Consider the following 20,930-nt stretch of genomic DNA (forward strand, 5'->3'; position numbering starts at 1 on the left):
TAACTTCATGAATCTGTCTAGTCACTAATGACAGCAGCTACTACCACGTGGCTAGAAAATGTTGAACTTCAGACACTATGTAGAGGTACCTTCAGCTTGACAACATGAACTCCATGATGATTCCAAGGAAAGGTTTTATGTTTATCCTCTCTAAACAAAACAATTATTGAAGAAAGGCATGAATTTGCTAAAAAGAGCAAAGCAGCACTGCAAAGGTTTCAGCTGATGCTTCGTTAGGATGTCTTTCTTTCCTCCCTTGGATAAAATAAATACTGATCATTCATTACACTTCTTTCTCATTTTCTTTACTGGGGAAAAAGAACCATATAAAGCTGGAATTACAGATAGCCTCCTCTTAAATGTTATTTATAGTTTATCTCATTTTCATTATTTAGCTGAAATTTTTGAGGTAGACATTCCTACATAATTTTATGAACCAGTGTTTAGAAGAACTCATGCGCAACCTGCTGGTTTTAGTAAGCTAAAATAAAGAAGGGAAAGAAAAAGTTACTGAAATGTACCACAATGCAAGCCATCAAATAAATTCCACATACGTATCAGTGGTAGGAATGTAAACTTAAACAATTTGATTTTCAGATTTATATGAAAAAACAAATACTGATATGAATTCACTGAGACAACTGATTGTACCTTGGTTTTTTTTTTTTTTTTTTTTTTTTGTTTTTTTTTTTTTGTTTTGTTTTGTTTTGTTTTTTTTTGTTTTGTTTTGTTTTTTTGTAGACAGAAGTCCTGGGTAGAATACACTGCTGGCATATAGACCAAGTTTATATGCAAAGGAGTATGTCTGTTGATTATGTGGAAGCCAGCTATGATCTAGCCCCACAGAAATATAGCAGAAGAATGAATATTTGTACACCACTGTGTTCTATGCAATAATCCCTAAAGGATCCTACTTTGGTCCAAAAAATAAAATAAAATTAAAAAAAAAAAAAAAAAAAAAAAAAAAAAAAAGCCAGTATGTTCTATTTCTCAACCCAGCTTGTCCTTAAGCTATTAAAAACAATTTTTATGCCTTTTTTGAAAATAACTTAGGAATCTAGAATATAGAACACATCCATACATTTGCCTACATAAGAAATTGCTTCCAGATTTATAATTCCATAAACTTATTAAAACATGCACAGACCTTATCAGATGCAACAGTAAATTAGTGCAGATGAAATTCAGCTGTATTTTTTTTTTTTTTTCCCAAAACATAAACTGTACAGACTTAATTTTGATCAAAACAATTAGGTAAATGATTGTGCATACTGTGTCCCTGGCACAATGTCAATACTACAAAGGCAGTTAAGACAGTGCCCCTGCCTAGGATTCCATGTACACTACATAATACAAACTGCAATTGTACTCACCTTCATCCCTTCTTACAACAGCGTAACCCTGTGGAAGTCCTCCTACAAAAACTCCAGTGTTCTCTCCAATAATGGTACTGCCACTAGTGGCCGAGGATGAACCTAAACAACATAGGTCATTATTCTGCTGCAAACATTGAATGCAAGACTTTCATCTCAACAGAATGTTGACATTGGTTAGAAGAGATGCTGATGTAACACACACCCTAATATTTTCCTGTACATACGTATCCTGGAACTAATTACAACAACAACTTACAAAAGAACATCAACACATTTAAAAGATCAAAAGCACAAAAAGAAAGACTCTTCATTTTAGATGCACTGACAAAACAGTAGCGATTTTGTCATAAAACTGAGTCATTTTTTGTTTTGTTGATGACCAAAAGTACTAGAAAATTAAGCAAATGAGCAACAACCCGAGAAATAACAAAATAATCACGCAAATTTGGATTGATTACCTGTGTACTGCCCATCTATTGTGATGTTTCCCAGTGCTTGAATTCTTGTAGCAATTATTTGGTGCCAACTGTTATCATTGTACTCTTTTCCACCATCATTGGTTGGTGTGACTGCTACTGCAGATCCCTTTTTATTAACAGAAGAATCCGATTTAGAACATTAGGTAGGAAAGACTTAGATTTCTACTTTTCTCTTCCTCTGTGTAACAACATCCAAAAATAAAGACAAAATTCCTCTGTATAGTTTCTTCCTGAATACTGAATGACGTTTATTACTAATTCCCCCCAAAGTTAACTTTCTCAAATAAGTAAGAGATGAAGGACCTAGTTCAGTTTCTATCAAAAATAGAAAATTGTGTGCTGTTCCCCCAGTGAAAAAGAGGATGAGGCACAAATATTGACGGTCATGTCACCCAGGTTTCTGATTACTTATAAGACTCTATTTAACTACTTCGTTGATTTCTGTGGTTTGAGGGACATGATTCAATGTAAATTCCACAGAAAGCACCTTCATATCAGGATCATTGATTGCAGAGCATATTTGCTGGAGGTAACTCAAAACACAGGAGCATTCATACAGCAGTAAGAGAAAGCGTGTTATTTCCTTTTTAACTTGGTATCAAAAGGAACTGAGTTTTTGGGTGAAAGGGTATAGTGCGAAAGAAAAAGGTCACACCATGAGGTTCAGAACAACAACAAAAAAACCTAGAAGGTAATTACTGAGGATGCTTGTCTAGTGCAAGATTATGTAAGTACAGACCATAAAAAAATATTCTTTTTTACCCTGGTTTTAGTAAAACAAAAGAATACAATGAGATGAGGGGGTAAATTTAGAGATTTCCATGACAAAAATCAAATACACCTTTTCTGAATTGCTGAGTAAGAGGAAAATAACAGAGGCAGATGCCAAACCAAATATCAAGACTATAAACCACCAAAACAAGGTATAAATTTAAATTTTGTTGCAATGAAAATAAAATAACTTCCTTCAAGAATTGACATGGGATTTATATTCAAACTGTATTCAGCTTTCCAAGTAATTCCAGTAATATTCCCTCAGATCTTTATATCTTTCACCATGTGGTAACTCAGTATTATTCAGCTGAATTCACAAAATAGAATTGTCACATGCATCACTTCATGAGTGAATGGTAAAGCATTAAATTGCACAAAGAATGCGTAATATCAAAGAATTGCAATCTTTGTAGTTACTTCGTAGCTTAAGATTCACAAAAGCAATTTCTATAATTTGCTGAAGTTTTCCAAATTTTGTCCAAATTAAACAGCTCAGAAATTGTTCCTAGTACTTTCTGGCAGAAAGACTGAATTGTACATATGAAGAAAACCTGTTGATAAAAACAATGACTTATTGCATTAATACTTAAATGACATTGTTGGAATATTGTATTTTGCAATGAAAATGGTGTGCATTTAAGAGAAATTGCTTCTCATCATTTAGATTTTTAGCACTGTATGCATTATGTGGTGTATTTTTAATTGGGGACTGTCCTATATATGAGAATACGTATGATGTGTACATGTGTACTCAGTTACAGAAAAAAATCATTTTCCATGAATATTTACATAGCGTGTTTCTCATCCACTCAGATAACATCTTAGTATTGAAATAGTCAGTAGGACTCAATCCCATGATAATAATTCAAATCCATATATCCTTACATACTAACACGCACATTTTCATGTACTATTTTTTATTGTCTTCTCCTCTATTTCAACATTTTAATATTTTACAAACACACATTTCATTATCGTAGTTTAATAATTAAAACCAGAACTGGTGTCATGCCCAATTAATGTGCCCTGGTAGCATGCCCATTAGTTTTTCCATTAGTGAATTCAACAATACTAATGGGATTACTAGCATGGGATGCTAATTGGGCGTGACATAAGAAACTGGCTTACTTCTTAGCATACCCTTGCTAATGATGAAATTAATGAGCATTTTATTAAATGCTGTCTCATCAAAGTGTACTTAGTTAGCGTTAAAATTGTTACAAACGATGCTGCATTCTAAAGATCAGGTGCCTGAATAAGTGGTTCTTCATATTATGTTTGGCAACAGTCTAGAGCATTAATAGTTTTATACATCAGAAAACACGTTTATTTGTAATGCATTCAATCTGAGACCACACAACCATATGTGCTAACCTGTGTTTAGTTTCAGGGGAAAAAAAGAAAAAAGAAGGAAAAAACTGAGTTCAGGATTCAGATTGTACTGCATTGAAGGCCTCTTCTGTGTGACATTTTATCCAGAACCATCTGAGTGATTCTGTGTTTGCACTCAAATACCTTGTCATGAAGCGTGTTGTTTTGCATTTTTAAAATCACTCATGGGGAACCAAATTTGGATTATTTTGTCGAGCCATATACTGAGTCTTCATTTTTCAGCAGTATGTAGATAAATACAAATCTCTGGCTCTCTGTACTGTTCATGAAAAGATTTACAAAGATCACAAATATGGATTTTCAAAGCTACTGGCTAGGTGGCAAAGTCCAGAAGTAAGTCTATCACTGTTTTTTTCAATATCCAAATTTTTGTCAAAATGACATTTTGTCAAAATGTCAAAATCTTTTGTCTGAAAAAAATGCAAAAGTACTGAAGTTTTGCCAGTGACAAGAAGCAAAGCACAGACAAAATTCATAACTCAGTATTCTCCATTTTCCTTTCTACTTGGGAATAAAAGCTAACTCTCAGACTGTATTCTACTACTTCGACCTTTCAACAAACATCAGACAAAAGTAACTGTTATTTTGCTGATAAGTTTAGTGAATGTATCAACTTCTGAAGGAAGAGCTGGATTCAATTCCCCCAGGAATCAGGAGCAGAATCCTGAAATTCTGTCCTCAGAAGACTGTCCTAGTCACTAAGGAAAAATCTCATTAAGATTAGCCTTAAATTTCCACTGTTAGTGATTTCACTTTGTATAAAATATTCAGTGCTTCCCTGGGAAAAATATAGAACAAATGACCTGTAACCTATGACAGATAACTATAAAATCAGATGGGGGAGCATTAAAGACTCCACAGACAGTTGAAGATTTGCAGAAACACAGAAACACCAAGCTTAGAGGAAGATCTATGAAGAATGTGACTGTGCAGACAAGACCAAGGAGGAGGTCAATTAGCACAAAAAAACCTCATGCCTCCTGAAGAACAAGTAGAAACAAGTAAAGAATGACAGTAAAGCAATAAGGGAGAAAGAGCAGCCAGACAACATGAAAAGGAGACAAAAGAGAGGGTCAGACAACAAACAGATGAGTAATGGTGTATGTAAAGCTTAGAGAAGTACAAATAGACAGGAAGAAAAATATCTGAAATTCACAATTAGAGAAGGAAGACATTAAAGCACCTGAAGATTCCTGACTAGGAAGATCTGGCAGGACTATCCTCAATACAGGTATAGCAAAGGAATAATACACTATTCACCACAAGATACATACAAGAATCCTGAAAGGGACTGGGGTAAAAACAATTAACCTGTGACAGGATGCAGCTGGAGTGGAGCACAAAATATTATGCCAGGTTGGTATAGATAAAGAGCAGCAGACACAGACGAAAAACAACTTCTGAAGTTTTTAATAGAAGTGTTTAAAGGCAGGGCCCTAAGTGTTTGTTATATGTATCATGATCATAATTAGAGAAAATAATGCATATAACCTGATTAGGAAAACCACACTATGCCTATAAGAAGCAATTAAAATATTTGCATACATATATACACTAACGAAGGAATGAGAACTGGTGCTACAGAACATATGTGACCTTACAGGATAGGAAGAGCAAACAGTAAGCAGCTACATTCAAAAAGTTATAGGGACCTGTTGCGTGAATAGGAAGGCAGCAGAAGAGATGACAACAGTCAATTGTATTCAGAAAGAAACAACTGAGCTGAAGAAAAGTTATTTAATAAAAATCCTCAAGATTCAATCATTACCGTTTCCTAGGGGGTTGCAGCTCAAAAAGCAGGGTTATCCTACAAAACTTGCTGAGGACACAAACTTGGAAAGCTTCGTTAATATGTAAAAAGATTTGAATATCATTGCAAGAAGAATGCTAAGGGCTGGCACACTGAAACAGGATTAGGTTTAATAATATAAAACAAACAAGAAATTTCACTGCTACCTAGGAACTCATTAGTTGCCACTGACAGTGAAAACCTTTGTTGCATTAATTGGCCACAGAATTGCTACATTTTGATGCAGTCACGTAAAATACTGCACTATAGCATGCTTGGTAGTAATAGGGATGCAATAAAGTCTTTGAACAAGGCAGATATGGCATTCTTAGAGTCCCAGATCTATGTTAAGATTAGGAGAAAAACTCATTGAGAGCAGCTCAACCAAGAAGGATTCAGGGGATTTAGTGAGATGAAAAATGACGTGAACCATCAGTGTGTGCTTGCAACCTGGAATGTCAACAGTATCCTGGGCTGCATCAAAAGAGGGGCGGCAGCAGGGCAATGGATAAGATTGCCCCTGTCTGCTCTGCTCTTGTGGGATCTCATCTGGAGTACTGCATCCAGGTCTTGGCCTCCCAACACAAGAGAGATGAAGAGCTTTTGGAGCAGGTCCAGAGTAGGAGGACCACAGAGATGCTCAGAGGATTCGAGCACATCTCTTTTGAGGACAGGCTGAGGGAACTGGGCTTGTTCAGTCTAGAGGCGGCTCCAGGAACACCTCACTGTGGCATTCAATACTTAAAGAGAACTTATAAACAGGAGGGAAATCAACTTTTCACATGAGTAGGTAGTGATAGAACAAGAGGGAATGATTTTAAACTAAAAGAGGAGAGATTCAGATCACATGAGGGGGTGATAAGATGCTGGAACAGGCTGTACAGAGAAGCTGTAGAAGCCCCATCCCTGGAGGTGTTCAAGGCTAGGGTGGATGGGACCCTGGACAACATGGTTGAGTGCCTAATTTAATGGATAATAACACTGCTCACAGCAGTGAAATCTGATGTATGAGATGGCTTCCAACTCAAGACATTCTATGATTCTTACCAAATCTACATAGATTCAGTGAAGGGCAGAATTAAGCACAAGAAGGCCAGGAATATTTATATATTCTCATTTAGGTAAATATGCATTAACATAACAAAAAATATTTTCCTTTTACTATGTCTAGGTTTGTCTCTACAAATCCAAGTAGAGCATCTAAAGAATAGTACTATAAATTTAACAAATTAGCAAGATTTAGATGCCTACCACCTTTGTGAATCTAGTTTGCATCCTTGAGCACATAAGATCTCTGCTTTTTCTTTTAGAATTTGCTTCCAGTTACATGGCAAATGAGGACAAAGAACTCCTGACTGCAGGTTTTCCTGGATCTGTTAGAGGCCAGATTGTTCATGCACTGTGTGAAGACCCTAGGTGGCTAATTACAGCTGTCATTTCCAGGATGCTGTAAAGCAATTCTTATGGGACTGAAATCTATAAGAATAAACTTTTATGTATTTGTGCTCCTACTACAACAGCTACAATTAAACCTTAATCCAAACAGGAATCTCTGGACACTATGATAGTAATACATGATAAAATTACAATATTAAAACTCCAGTACAAATATGTCATCAGAAGCCTGATCTCTCTTGTCCTTTTGATAAAACCTTAGAAATGACCTCCTCCACTGCAGAAAATGCAATCTCAAGCTGCAGACCATGGCTCCATCAGTCCATACTTCCCAATGAACAGGAAGGAATAAGCCAGTGGGAGGGGAAGAGAATCCAGCAGAAGGGAGAACAGGAAGAAAAGAAGGATGTGTGGTAGAAAATGGATGGGCTTAAAAAAAATTTCAAAGCTGCTGATCACTCAAATCAAAAATAAGTAGTTTACATAAAGTATTTTCCAATAATTGTGGTTCTAGCTTTCATTTATACTTAATATTATAGCCACTAGAGAAGACAAACTTAAAAACGTTAAAGATGAATAAAGATTTAAGTTTAAGCTCTCTCCAATCCATAATTCAAGGGAAAAAAAATATATATATCTATTTTGTATCTTACAGAAAACAGAAAATACCCCCAAAAATAAAAGGGATGCAGTCTTTTTTTTTTTTTAGTTTTGTGTAATTTATTTTATAACATTTCCTTGATTACTTCTGTCTTTTCTACAGTCATTAGTGCTGGAAGATACTTTTTGCCAATACAATAAATACTTCCATCTAATTGAAGTCTTGGTACCTTATCATGGTGTTTGGTGGTACTGACAAAACAACACCATGAAGTGTAAAAGTAAAGCTGTAAATAGCAGCTAATGTAACAAAAAATGAGAATGGATTTATTATTTAAATGTTCATTGGTTCTGAAGAGACAATTAACTTGACTCATTTTAAATAAATAAATAGATAAGCAGGTAAAAAACTACCAGAATATATAATATAGCTATTCTTATATGATCTTGGTTAATGTTGTACCTGTGGATCAAAAAGAAAGTAGGGACGCCCACTCCTCAGTTGAAGTGCAATATATTCTTCTTGATTTCCCGGTGAAGCAGAGAAAAATATTAAACCATCAGGTTCCTTGGTTTTAAATTTTACTTTAATACCTGGTTAGAAAGAACAAGCAAATAGTCATTAAGTAAAATAGTTCTTACACATTATGATAGTGTAATTATAAACAGAGCATCAATTTAAAAACAGCGGTGAAGTGGCAAACTAAAAACTTGGCATGGAAGTTCTGTCCATTTTAAGCCCTTTCAGTAACTGTAGGAGAAATCCTCATAACCCATTCTGAGTCAGTCTTTGAGAGAGAGTTTGTGATTTCAGAGCCCTTACTCATCCACAAAAAAAAAAATAAAATTAAAAAATATATATATATATATACATATATATATATATATATATATATATATATATATATAAAACTGTTACTCATGCTAGTAGGTAATTGCTTTCTTAAGGAAACAATTCAAATATTAGGATCCTGTTCTAATATTTGATCAACAGGCAGTTTCATACGTGGATTTCAACCAGTCCCTTAAGACTCCTATCACGAAAGCAGAAATGAGGTTACTAAACTGAAGTGTTCCTAAGAAGAGTAATGTTATTTGATACCAAGCTACCTAATTTGTGTATGCATATATTCCATATGCATATCAGGCATAAATATATATATATATGATGGTACCTGATTTAAAAAAAGAATACTTGGAAAAGAGCTAGTTTTAACAAAAGCTAGAAATATCCCAAGAAATAATAAATTACCTATACTTAAAAAAAATTCCAGATTATTATCAATAGTTTCCATTTGGTTTCTGATAAATCACTGCATCAGCACATTAAACGTCATTCAAATGGCATAGAGTAAAACATTTTTGTTATTTACGTCTACAAATAAAATATCAAATACCACACCAAACGACTCCTAAATATAACTGTCTGCAACTGTCTCACTAAAAATCTAAGAACACATTAATGAAACAACTCATAATTATGTATTCATTTTAGACAAGTATAATCATGAATAAACAACTGTTGGATAACCACCACCAGAATACCTTTCTTTTAAGCCACCTCCTGGATTCCACCTTATAGGAATAAGAAAATTACAAATCCATAGACTTAATTTGCCACAACATTTTTAATGTGAAAAACTGGATATCTGAGTCTATGTTGGATCTATACTTTTACTGTAATTAAATTTTACTAACATTTTGCAAAACAAAAAAAAAGGCAGCAACAGAAACACCTGCCTTCCCTCTCAACTTCAAATGTATAATATAAAACAAACACACTGCTTCAAAAAAACCCACGGATAATTACTTGAGGGAATACTGAGTGACACAGTCCTCACATTTTTCCTGTATTGTTACATTTCTATTTTATTTTTCTCTCTTCTCATTTCAGCAGCTGAGAAAAAATACAGAGCAAAAAGATTTCTAGAGCTCAGTAATGGCTCCAATAAGAAAATAGTATGTTATAAAATCACAAACTTGTTGGGTGACTAAGAAGAAAGCAGTGAAAAGTCTAGTGAAAAAAGGAGAAAAATCATTACTATATCCAGAAATTTGCCAGTAATATTTTCATGTTACTTCATGAAGTAACATTATAACTATAATATATAGTTATATATTCATATACTATACCCTTCCATAATGTTTCTGTGTAAAATGTTTTCTACAAAACAGTGTAATTAATTGGGTTTTAGACCAAACTACTTGGTCTTTTCACACTAGTTCTTTTCATATACATTTCACTAATTTGTATCAAGCCAAAACCAATAAGGGATGAAAGTTTTTCTTGTAGACGGAAGCTATACAGAAAACAATCAATCTTGGTGCACATTCGTAGAATCATAGAATTGCTCAGGTTGGAAAAGACCTTAAAGATCATCAACTTCAACCACAACCTAACTACTCTATCCTGACTAACAACCCTCCGCTAAATCATTTCCCTGAGCATCACATCCAGGGATGGTGACTCAACCACCTTCCCAGGGAGCCTATTCCAGTGCTTAACAACTCTTTCTGTAAATAAATTTTTCCTGATATCCAACCGAAACTTACCCTGGCACAACTTAGAGCCATTTTCCCTTGTCCTGTCACCAGTTACCAGCTGCACTCGTGCTGTAAGCACCTTTCAGACATTTGAAGAGAGCAATAAGGTCTCCCCTCAGCCTCCTTTTCCCCAGACTTAACGGTCCCAGTTCCTTTAGTTGCTCCTCATAGGGCATGTTTTCACAAATATGCCCTTCACAAGCCTTGTTACCCTTCTCTGGACCTGCTCCAGCACCTCAATGTTCTTTCTGTACTGAAGTGCACAAAACTGAACACAGTACTTGAGGTGAGGCCTCACCAGTGCTGAGTGCAGGGACAGGATTACTTCTCTAGTCTTGCTTACCACATCATTCCTAATACAAGCCAGAATGCCATTGCTCTTCTTGGTCACCTAGGCACACTGCAGGCTCATACACGGCCAACTGTTCATCAGTACATCAAGGTCTCTTTCCAGCAGACAGCTTTCCAGCCACTCCTCCCCAAGCTTGTAGGATTGCCTAGAGTTTTTGTGATTAAAATGCAGGACCTAACACTTGGCCCTATTGAAACCTCATATAGTTATCCTTGGCCCATGCATCCAGTCTATCCAGGTCCCTCTATAGTGCCTTTCTCCTCTCAGGCAGATCAAAACTCTCTCTCAACTTGATGTCATCCACAAACTTATTGAGGGTGCACTCAATTCCCTCGTCAAGATTGTTAATAAAGATGGTAAATAAAAGCAGCCCCAGTACCAAGCCCTGGGGGACACCCTTTGTGACCAGTTGCCAACTGGATTTAAATCCATTGTCCACAACACTTTTGGGCCCAGCCATCCAACCAGTGTTTCACCCAGAGGAGCATACACCCATCCAAACCATGGGCAGTCAGCTTCTCCATGAAAATGTGGGGGGACAGCGTCAAAGACTTTGTAGACCACATTGACAGCCTTTCCTTCATCCACTAAGCAGGTCACCTTGTCATAGAATGAAATCAGGTTTGTCAAACAGGATTTACCATTCGTAAACCCATGCTGACTGATCCTCTGGTTGACCTTTGAACTCATCCATGATGGTTCCCAAGATTATCCATTCCATAACCTTCCTCGTTCACAGTAGATCATGCCTGTTATTTACCAATACCTATGAGAAATATCCTTTGACGTCACTTCACATAAATAATTTTAGGAGATATAACATATAATGCATACACACGTATGAAACATTCTCTTTGAGAAAAAAGGAAAAACAGTCACACAATTAGCATACTTGCAAAAAAAGCAATTGTGTACAATTAATGTACAGCAAATAAAAAAATCAATGAGTAGTAGCCACACTTAAGGAAAGAGAAAGTTGTTCTTTGAGGTTCCATTAGTATCACTATCAGCTGAGGGGCTGAGACTGATGATGGCCTATAATCACAGCATTGTGAAGTGCAATTAATTTAACAAGCTGTCAGTATTTTTTGTCAAGCTGACAAAAAATATTTCTGAAGTCTGAAGGATCCTTTCCCACTTCTAATTCAGAAGGACAACTGCGAAGAACATAATTGAGTTTCTGCAAAAACATCAATATTTTATAATGTCAAGCATCAGAAAACAAATTATATGGTTCACAACAGTAATGTTGTGATATTTCTTGAAGTTCACAAATGTTTTATGGGAGCTCTCTTCTTTGGATATTGAAGAGGCTTACAAAACCTTAATTCCTGCCTGTAGAGTATTGATAAGTCAAGAATCACCTTTTTCATTCACAGTCCATGCTGCAAATTCTAGCTTTATTTGTTGCCTATTACATTATTCAGAGTACCATTTTACTTCTTTAAACACTAGTATCTTTGGAATCTCTCATGAGATAAGGAATTTGGACAACCCAGCTCAAAGTATTTTATGCCTCAGTATTAGTATTTTGTTGTATTTTGTAAGTGAATGGAGAAACTAGATACTATGCAAAGTCAGCATCTCACAGATAATATTGTGCAAATTTTGCAAACTAGCTGAGAAAAAAAATACCAGTTGCCAAAAAAAGTACAGGGGAACAAATTGAACAAATGTATCTTAAGGATTATTGGATTATTCTAAAACCTATTTTTCACTGGAATATAAAAACTTGGGGAAACAATACTTTTAACAGAAATGTGCATATATATGTATTTGTGAAAAGATTTCTCAAGTCCCATCAAAAGTACTGTGTCCAGGCCTGAGGGTTCCAAAACAAGAAGGATGTAAGGTTGTTCAAGTGGGTCCAGAGGTTGGCCAAGAAAATGACCAACAACTAGACATTCAAAGCCCAGCTCAAAGGAGCCAATAAGTGTAAGTTTTTTGACATGCTAAATACTTAGAAGTTGCTACAAGGCTCAGTCTCATGATACTTTACAAAAACATATACAAAAACGCATAAACAAGCCTGTCCAAAACGCAAACGTACAATCATATAAAAGCCTAATAATCGAAGGAACATTACAAATCAATCCTGTACAATTTGTAAAGCACATGGTTTTTCAGTGCAAATTTGCTAAGACACTCCATTCGTATTTCCATTCTGCATTAAACAGTGTAAATAATTATATAAATGTGCATTCCAAAGAAATGGACAGAAATCAGTTGAAACCTGTTGGCAAAAAGGGTTATACTTATGTTTACTACAGCTTTATGTGTATAATAACACCTAAAAATCACAGAAATTGTATATAAGGTTTGACTGAAGCATCAGGCTCTCAGTACTCCCTCACTCTGACAAATTTTAAGCACTCACTTACATAAAGACTGCATATAAACGCTTTTGCCTAATTAAAGTAAATTCTCCCACAGAAATTGTAAGACTTCTTTTTAACTGGACTAGGGATAGATGAGGGAAACATTTCGGTAACTGGAAATCAATTCAATAAGTTGTTCAATTCTGGTTCAGTTATCTATATTTCGTGAAACCACATCACCTTTTATGCTACTATATACTTCCATTCAATTAGTATTTATTTGTTTATTCTATCCATTATTAAGTTGTTTTCCTTTTTTTAGTAGAAATTCAAAATAAATAGATAAATGCTCAGATACACACATACACGCAAGCATAAAAAATCAGTTTTTCTAAACTATAACTGGAATTTTCCTATCTCAGGTCAGCAGACTAGTCTTTTATGATGATAGTAACAACAGGAAAAGTTGGAAAACAATTGTTTTTAAAATGAAGTCTTTCAAAGAAAACCCATATTTTGCAAAAGTTTACGTTAGAGAATGACAAATTGAAGACTTTTTTTTAATGTATGTCCTTTCTCAAATTGAGAAAAAAATAAGTCAAACTGAAGGTTGAACAAAAATAATGATATATAATGACTGAAAGGCTGTAATAAGTTGCACTTATGGAAGCCATCGACTGAAAACCTAAATCCTCTTACTGAGAAATGAGCGTCTTTTTTATACTAAAAGGACAAATTTGATACCTGTTTTTTTCTTATTTTGCTTGCTATCCCATTGTACCCACTACTGGTAAAACAAACAGGACATTTTAGCTTTAATCTTCTTACTACATAACCCAAATAACTTCAGTCATGTTTGCATTAATGCTGCATTAATCATGTTGTTGCGTATTAATGAGTTTTCAGGCTATGCTAATTACTGTCATAGATTCTGCAGCAGCCCATTAAATATACAAATTACAGAATTAAAGAGCCAGAGCTCTTCATGATTAATCTTTAAATGGAGAAAAACTAATGATGTCTGTACAAAGTTTCTCTCCACTTTTGGCTGACTGAGTCCAACGAACAATCAATTAGAGTATTTGAAGAATAAGAATATTGCTCATACTAAAAGATTTTTTATGCTGTTATTCTGTGCAGAAGACACATCCATTTATAAGTTTCTATCATGTGGACTTTCTTAGCACAGTCCAGAGTGTGAGGTCTTCTAGAGCATTCACAGAAGATGTATAGGACTCTAATTCATTATTGCATACTCATAGGACTCTGCTGGTTCCATATGAATACAGTAAATCAATCTTCTCCTTATAGCAAGGACAACAACCTTGCTACTCCCTAATAAGAAAGATTTACAGCAAACCTTGGTGAAAAGAAAGCTAAGATAAGTTTAAAGTCATTTGATAAGATTTGATGTATTAGTAGTACTTTCTGCCTTAATTTACAGAGTGATAGCTTTTTCTTTTTTTTTCTTCTTCCCTTCCCTGGCAAAATCAAGAGATTCAAAAATCAGGAAACCCCAAGTCTGCACCCAGAATATAACTGAGCTATGTGATCCAAGAATCACCGTTTAACACCCCTTGTTTCATATACCTTCCTGAAGAATGGTAGGCAATATCACTCGTGTACGGTTCTGTAATGTTTGAAAACTTCATTACTGCCTTGTTCTCCTTATATATAAAATCGACAAAATGTCCATGTATATCCAGAAAAATTACCTGAGCACCAGGTATTTATTGTCACTTGAGAAAAACTAATATATCTAAAAAGGCTTATCTATCTCTAAATACTACTACATTATGCAGAATATCACAAGGTCTTCTTAAAGAACAGATTCCCAGTCTGTATTAATATTATTCAGTACGTCAATAGCAAATGATAAATCAGCTAACTGAACTATAACAAACTTATCCAATCAGCTCTCTACACTCCAGAAGTATATAAACCAGACTCGCTGCATTTAAGATTTTCAATTTATCCCAATAAGTTATTTAAAAAAAAAAAAAAAGAACAACAATCTTCTCAGAACAAGATTGATCTCGGCATGAGAATACTCTCGTATGAAGTTGAGGTGAAAAAGAATGGATTGCTGCACTTAGTAGAGAACACAACAAAAGGATATCAGAGTCTCTAAAAAAAAAAAACAAAAAAACAACAGGTAAAGGTGAAGCTTCCTAATAAACTCAACAGAAAAGAAAGCATTCAAGAAAAGCAAGATCTTTTCATAGGCACTTCATATCTTACTAAAATGAGAAACAAAATTATGATGATCTGCAAAACACTGGCATGAATTATCCGAGGGTTTACCAATACATGAGACACATTGGACATTTTGACTACTCAATTTATCTAAATAAATAAATGAGGACCTCAGAAAAAATCACATATGAAAGAGCAGAATTAAATGAGATATGAAGACAATCACATTAGCTGTTAGCATTCCCCAGCCCCGAGAATCAATTTTTTGTTGTTTTCAAAGAAGTTTAAAGCAATACAATCATTTTAAAAAAATGTGTCCTAACTCAATTCACTAAGCAAGCCCAGGAACAAAATTCAGAAATGCCTTCCACTTGTGTACATGGCAATAGTATACAACACGTAGACATAAAAAAAGAGTTATTTCTTTATAGTCTACCTATCAGACCAGAAAGAATAACTGTCATCTTGAAGTTCTAGGAATAAAGTCCTTTTTGGAATAGGGGTCAGCTGTGGGGCCATTTCTATGCTGCTCTTAACATTGAAGTGAAATACATGCAAAGGAGAAACACCAGTCCAATTTTCATCTAAGGCTTTGATTAGTTTTTTGTTTTGTTTTGTTTTGTTTTTTTTACAGACCTGAACTAAAGTTGAGAAAGCTTTACTAAAAATGGCATCTCTCACAAATAGTATCCGTAATCATTTTTCATTTATTTATCTTTATGTAGACTGGAAAGAAAGTCAAATGGACTCAGATTTTTGTTAGAAAAGGAAGAACTGACTTCTTTATGAGGAAATCCCTGACTTCAAATTCTGATATTTAAAATACAGAAATAGAAGCAAGCATTCATCTTCATTTCAGGATGAATTATTTGGAGAAAGGATTGTTTTCTGTTAGCAGTATGTGAATTAGCACATAAAAAAAAAGGTCATCTTATGCAACAAGGGTAAGGTAGGAGAGGCTTCTAGGTGTTAATGCAATGCAAATCATAATTACTAGAAATACGATGACAAGAAAAATCACTTCAAAGATTTACAACAGCACAATCTATAAAAGGTCAACATCACAGAGAAATCAGAAATGAGCTGGAGGTCAGTAGCTGTAAATAGCACTTCAATTATGAGCCTTTAGTTAGTATTTACAACAGTAGTACAAATGTAATACTGCACAGAGAGTAATTTAACTGATGAAGGGAAAAGAGTATGACTAGAACTGTGTAGAATGCAAATACATCAAAATTAAAGTCAGTGTAATGGTCTGAAACATAGAAAATTTAGACAACAGTGCATTAGCCAAGGCAGAATCCAATCACACAGCATCGTAGACTGTAGAAGCACAATAAGGTAGAAAACCTGCAGTAAATGAAGAAGCTTGTTGATTAGACATGGACATATGGAAAAAATATCTAAAATAACCTAATGAATATTGTGTGGAGTATCATAGGATGAAAATGGAAATGTAACAGGGAACAGGAAAATATTCCTTGTAGTACTTGAAGCAGTATTTCTCATTATTTTTGATGTAGTGACTTTTCCAAGAAATGTAAGAAGTACGTTCATAGGAGGTCTGAAAGGCATAATCAGGTGCCATTTTTACACATAACAATTCACTTTTTCCAAGCTTACAATGTGCTGGAATAACTGACATACTGGCTGAACTGAACTTCCACAACCTTCACCAGCTTAGGTTTTCTGAAATCTTAATTATTGCCTTCAAAGACATCTGTCATCCAATGGAAATGCACCTTTAGAGTGCAGTGGCTCTAGCTACAGAAGAGTTAGTATTACTCCACTTTGTTATATTTGTTATATTCATGTTGTTTGTGGGTTGTTGTTTTTTTTTTCCATGCATCTCTGTGCTTAAAGAAATGAAAATTTCTTTGAAGTTTGTAACGTCATTGCACAAAATCTTCATTGAAAATATTTGGATAACACCTTAGCACTTACACAGACTATTTTCCTTAAGACAATGATTCACAGCTACCAAAACACCATCTAACACTATCTTCCAATCTTGGAACTCAGCTTCAGTGAAACTAATCCACCGCCCCTTTACAGATCATAGCGTGATGCACCGGATATAGGGTTAGCCATAATCCAGAAAAATAGCTTTGGTCTTGCTCTCTTTAGATGACCATGTGATTAAAGGTATGAAAGTCAACAGGACGAAGGTAAAACGTTAGCTCTGGTAATTTAAAAGTAAACAAATATTCACCATCTGGAACATGCAGAAGACAGAAAGGACTGCACACAAGCAATCAATTTTCTCTTAGAAGTAACTTTTGTGTACGTATGACCCCTGCTTATTCTCATTTATGTTTCGTTTCCCAAGACACAGGAGGAATAATTTATGTGTATGGCAGTCACAGTCCACGGAGTGTTATAGAATAGACAACTGGGTTAGGAGGGAAAACCACCTGTAGCAGTTGTTCAGCATCAGCTGCTATCAATTCTGTTTGCATGCATGGTGTTCAACAGCAGTTTATGGGACAATAATCCAACAGGTTCTTTCTCACTGGTTATCATATATTAGGCCGTATCTATCAAATTCATCAGCCTCCTCTGCTCTCCTCAGCTTGTGTAAAGAGCATGTCACAAAACATTACTCAGTGGAGTAAGCCAGCTATGGAGTTTCCATCACTGATTTGTAGCCAGGCTTATTCCAAAGAATCAAAATGCTCCACTCAGTGAAGAGTTAAGCACAAAGAAGAATGCACCAAAACTAGCACAGTACTGAAAAAGTATTTACCTATCAGCTCAATAGTCACTCACTAGGAAATATTTTGAGTGATAAATACAACTCAATCCTCTCCAGTTCCCCTTGTTATAAGGGCTTGCAGTGGGTATGAAAAAACTCTTGCACTACCATTCAGTAATACAATGAATTTGACAAATACAACTTGCAGGAGACATATACAGCCAGGTATTATACGAAGTCCTGAGTGCAATCATCTAGCTGGGCAATTGGGATACTACAAAAACATGTTGGTGCTACTGGAGATCAAGGATAACATTTTCCTCCTAGCCAGGTGTGCTAAATGGTCCTCAGTTGAGAATCGACCTGAGATTTTCCTTGTATGACAGCATGCAAATGAAAAAGTAATAGGACATCACCACAAAACAGCATCCACAGTGCAATCTGTGGTATCTCAGTGCTCTTCTATGAATGGCAAAGAGTTCACGATTTTCTCATGGTTCTTATCAATACTTGGGGGAAATTATCTCCCCACCAGATAAGGCATTCTGAACCACATCACTGGCAGCAGAAAATGTGATCCAGGAATAAGCATTAATAAGTATATTTCAGTAGTGTGAGCAGCCACAGAAATCAACCTATGAGTACTTAAGTGAAAGACAATTTACACAAAGATTCAACTTGAGGCAAATGAGAAACTGAACAATATATAGAAAGATTATAATGACAGGAAATTAATTGATATAGCATATATCATTTTCTAAATACTATCATAATTCTGTTTGCCCAATGTAAGTTAATTTGCAACACTAAACAAGGAATAAATTAAACCACTCAGGCACAAGGATTAAAACAGTAACTTTCATATAATTTCCTGCACAGCCATTTGTATTTGATCCAATCTCATACTTGCACAGTAAACTCTTTAGCACACAGACTATCAATTTTTCTTCCTAACAAAAAAAGATTAGTGCTCAACCAGTTTTATTAATATAAACAGAGAGATAAGGACAATAGCTGAATACATTCCTTAAAATTTTCTCTAACATAGCATGACATTATTTAGCTTAAATAAATTGTGATATTTTCAAGTGGTTATTGATTGATCCTACATCATCTCAGAATTTTAACTCCTTTAGGGATTCCTGAGTTAAAGACCACTTTGCTGCAGCCTACTTTTATGTTGATTTTTACATTATTGCCTAAAACATGAGTGATTGCAGAATACATGGCTAATTCTGAATGTTGATAACAAAGAAATGCCTCTGCTGCTGCAGTTAAAATCATTTATAGCTTTTTTCTTTTTTCTCCCACTCCCTTTTTCCCAAGATTAGAGGCTCTCAATAATACAGAAAATCATGGTTGATCACAATATTGTAATAGATTAAATAAAAAATTGAGAAATTTGCCATACAACATTACGGAGAAGTGATACTCCATATTACTATTTTGTTTCCAATGTGACCATTTTAAATTTCTGCTTCTTGAAATACCTCACAGAAGGACAAACACATTCAAAAAACCACAACAAAAATAACCAAACAGCAATCCTTATTCAGATGCTTTAAAAGTAGAGTCTAAGTCACCTTTTTTTCCTGTCCTGTGTTCCCTGAAGGCTTGAATGGCAGTTTAGTCCCACTGATTACCTTGAAGTTTTGCTTGTGAAGGTAGGGTAGTGTATAGGACAGTGATAAAAATAAGACACTCGCCTCATCCTTACCAGTAGAAATATATTAACAGAAATCTTACTATAAATGCAGTTAAAACAGTAATAAATAAGTCACCAAAAACAAAATCTGAACTTCCTTTTGCTACTGAAAGATAATCGTGGTAGCTGTAGCAGCAACACATTTCTAGTCTAAAACAAACTAGCCTTGCAGGCAAGCTGGGCAAAGACTCTCGTATAGCATGCAACTCTCAGATATTTCAGGGCAAGAACACTGCTTTTGCTTTGAGCTGACAGACACGCTTTGGGGCACAGAGACCCTTGTAAATCCCAGGTTGCTGTAGAAAGGAAGTACTAGACTATCAAGACAGACCTGAGAGTAGCCTGAAGCTTTACACCCAGCTCAGCCCCATGGCATATTAAAAGCTCTGAGAAGGACTTCTTGGGACCTATTTACACAATTCCTCTCAGTACCCTGAGGCTCTCAGGTGTAGGAAGATTTCAGTTCTTGGCTACTAAAGCCAATAACATTGGGCATTTCTATTTCAAAGCAGCCTTAAACACTGGCCATTTCTCAAGCTTGCTGCAGTTGGCGATCACTTTGCAATTCTGCAGGAGTACTCCCTATGTTGCCCTAATTTCCACCTCTGACACTTCCCTTACCCTTCCCAGCGTATGTGAAAGGCAGAAGATCTGGCATAAAGCCAATGAGGCAGTCTTAGCTTCATGCAGGATTCCCATTTAGCTCATTTTTCCCTCTTGGCACATACAGCTCAGAGGCACAGATAGGTATATATAGGAACATCTTAACTTCTTGAAAATTAATGATGCTAGCTTGATGATCCAATATGGGTTTGGAATAATTGGGTCAAAATGAAGTATTTTGATCACTGAATTGGAACAGTTTGGGATAGAAACATACACAACAACTGATGATGAAAGAATCTGAAAGCAGGAAAGAGGGAGAAACACCTGTGTTTGAAAGCTGGAGTGCAGATGGAAAAAAAAGATTTTATATTTTAAAAACTCTGATTAAAACCTTCAAAAGATTGTAACAAATAGATAAATTGGTTACAAATGACTTCCATCTGAATAGTGCCAAAACATTCATGTGAGTGTTAACTTTTAAAAGATAAAATATAAAATTCTCTTTTCTGTCCATAATGCAGTAAGTCTTCCCACTGGTAGGCATTTTCAAACTCATTCTCTGCTGCCTCCTGGAATCTTCCCAACAAGTTTTTCTCTTGGTTCTACAGTTCACTTAATAATTTGTTTTTGACTCAAAAGATTTTACCCGGGATAGTTATACCTGCCAGTCTAGCCTTCGATTTGTTCATCCAATTATGAAGGTTGATTG

The 20,930-nt window shown here is 35.3% G+C and overlaps 1 protein-coding gene across 1 annotated transcript in view; it reads right to left on the minus strand.

Annotated features, from left to right (window-relative positions):
* USH2A (usherin) overlaps positions 1-20,930 on the minus strand; it is a 391,368-nt gene that overhangs the window by 234,619 nt on the left and 135,819 nt on the right. The window contains exons 22-24 of the mRNA XM_052681187.1: positions 8,269-8,399; positions 1,835-1,961; positions 1,374-1,475 (exon numbers count right to left, since the gene is read on the minus strand). Of these exons, the coding sequence (XP_052537147.1) occupies positions 1,374-1,475; positions 1,835-1,961; positions 8,269-8,399 (360 nt within the window). The remainder of the gene's footprint in view (positions 1-1,373; positions 1,476-1,834; positions 1,962-8,268; positions 8,400-20,930) is intronic.

This window comes from Tympanuchus pallidicinctus, unplaced genomic scaffold (genome assembly GCF_026119805.1).
Source record: "Tympanuchus pallidicinctus isolate F22 unplaced genomic scaffold, pur_lepc_1.0 scaffold1, whole genome shotgun sequence".
Lineage (NCBI taxonomy): Eukaryota > Metazoa > Chordata > Aves > Galliformes > Phasianidae > Tympanuchus > Tympanuchus pallidicinctus.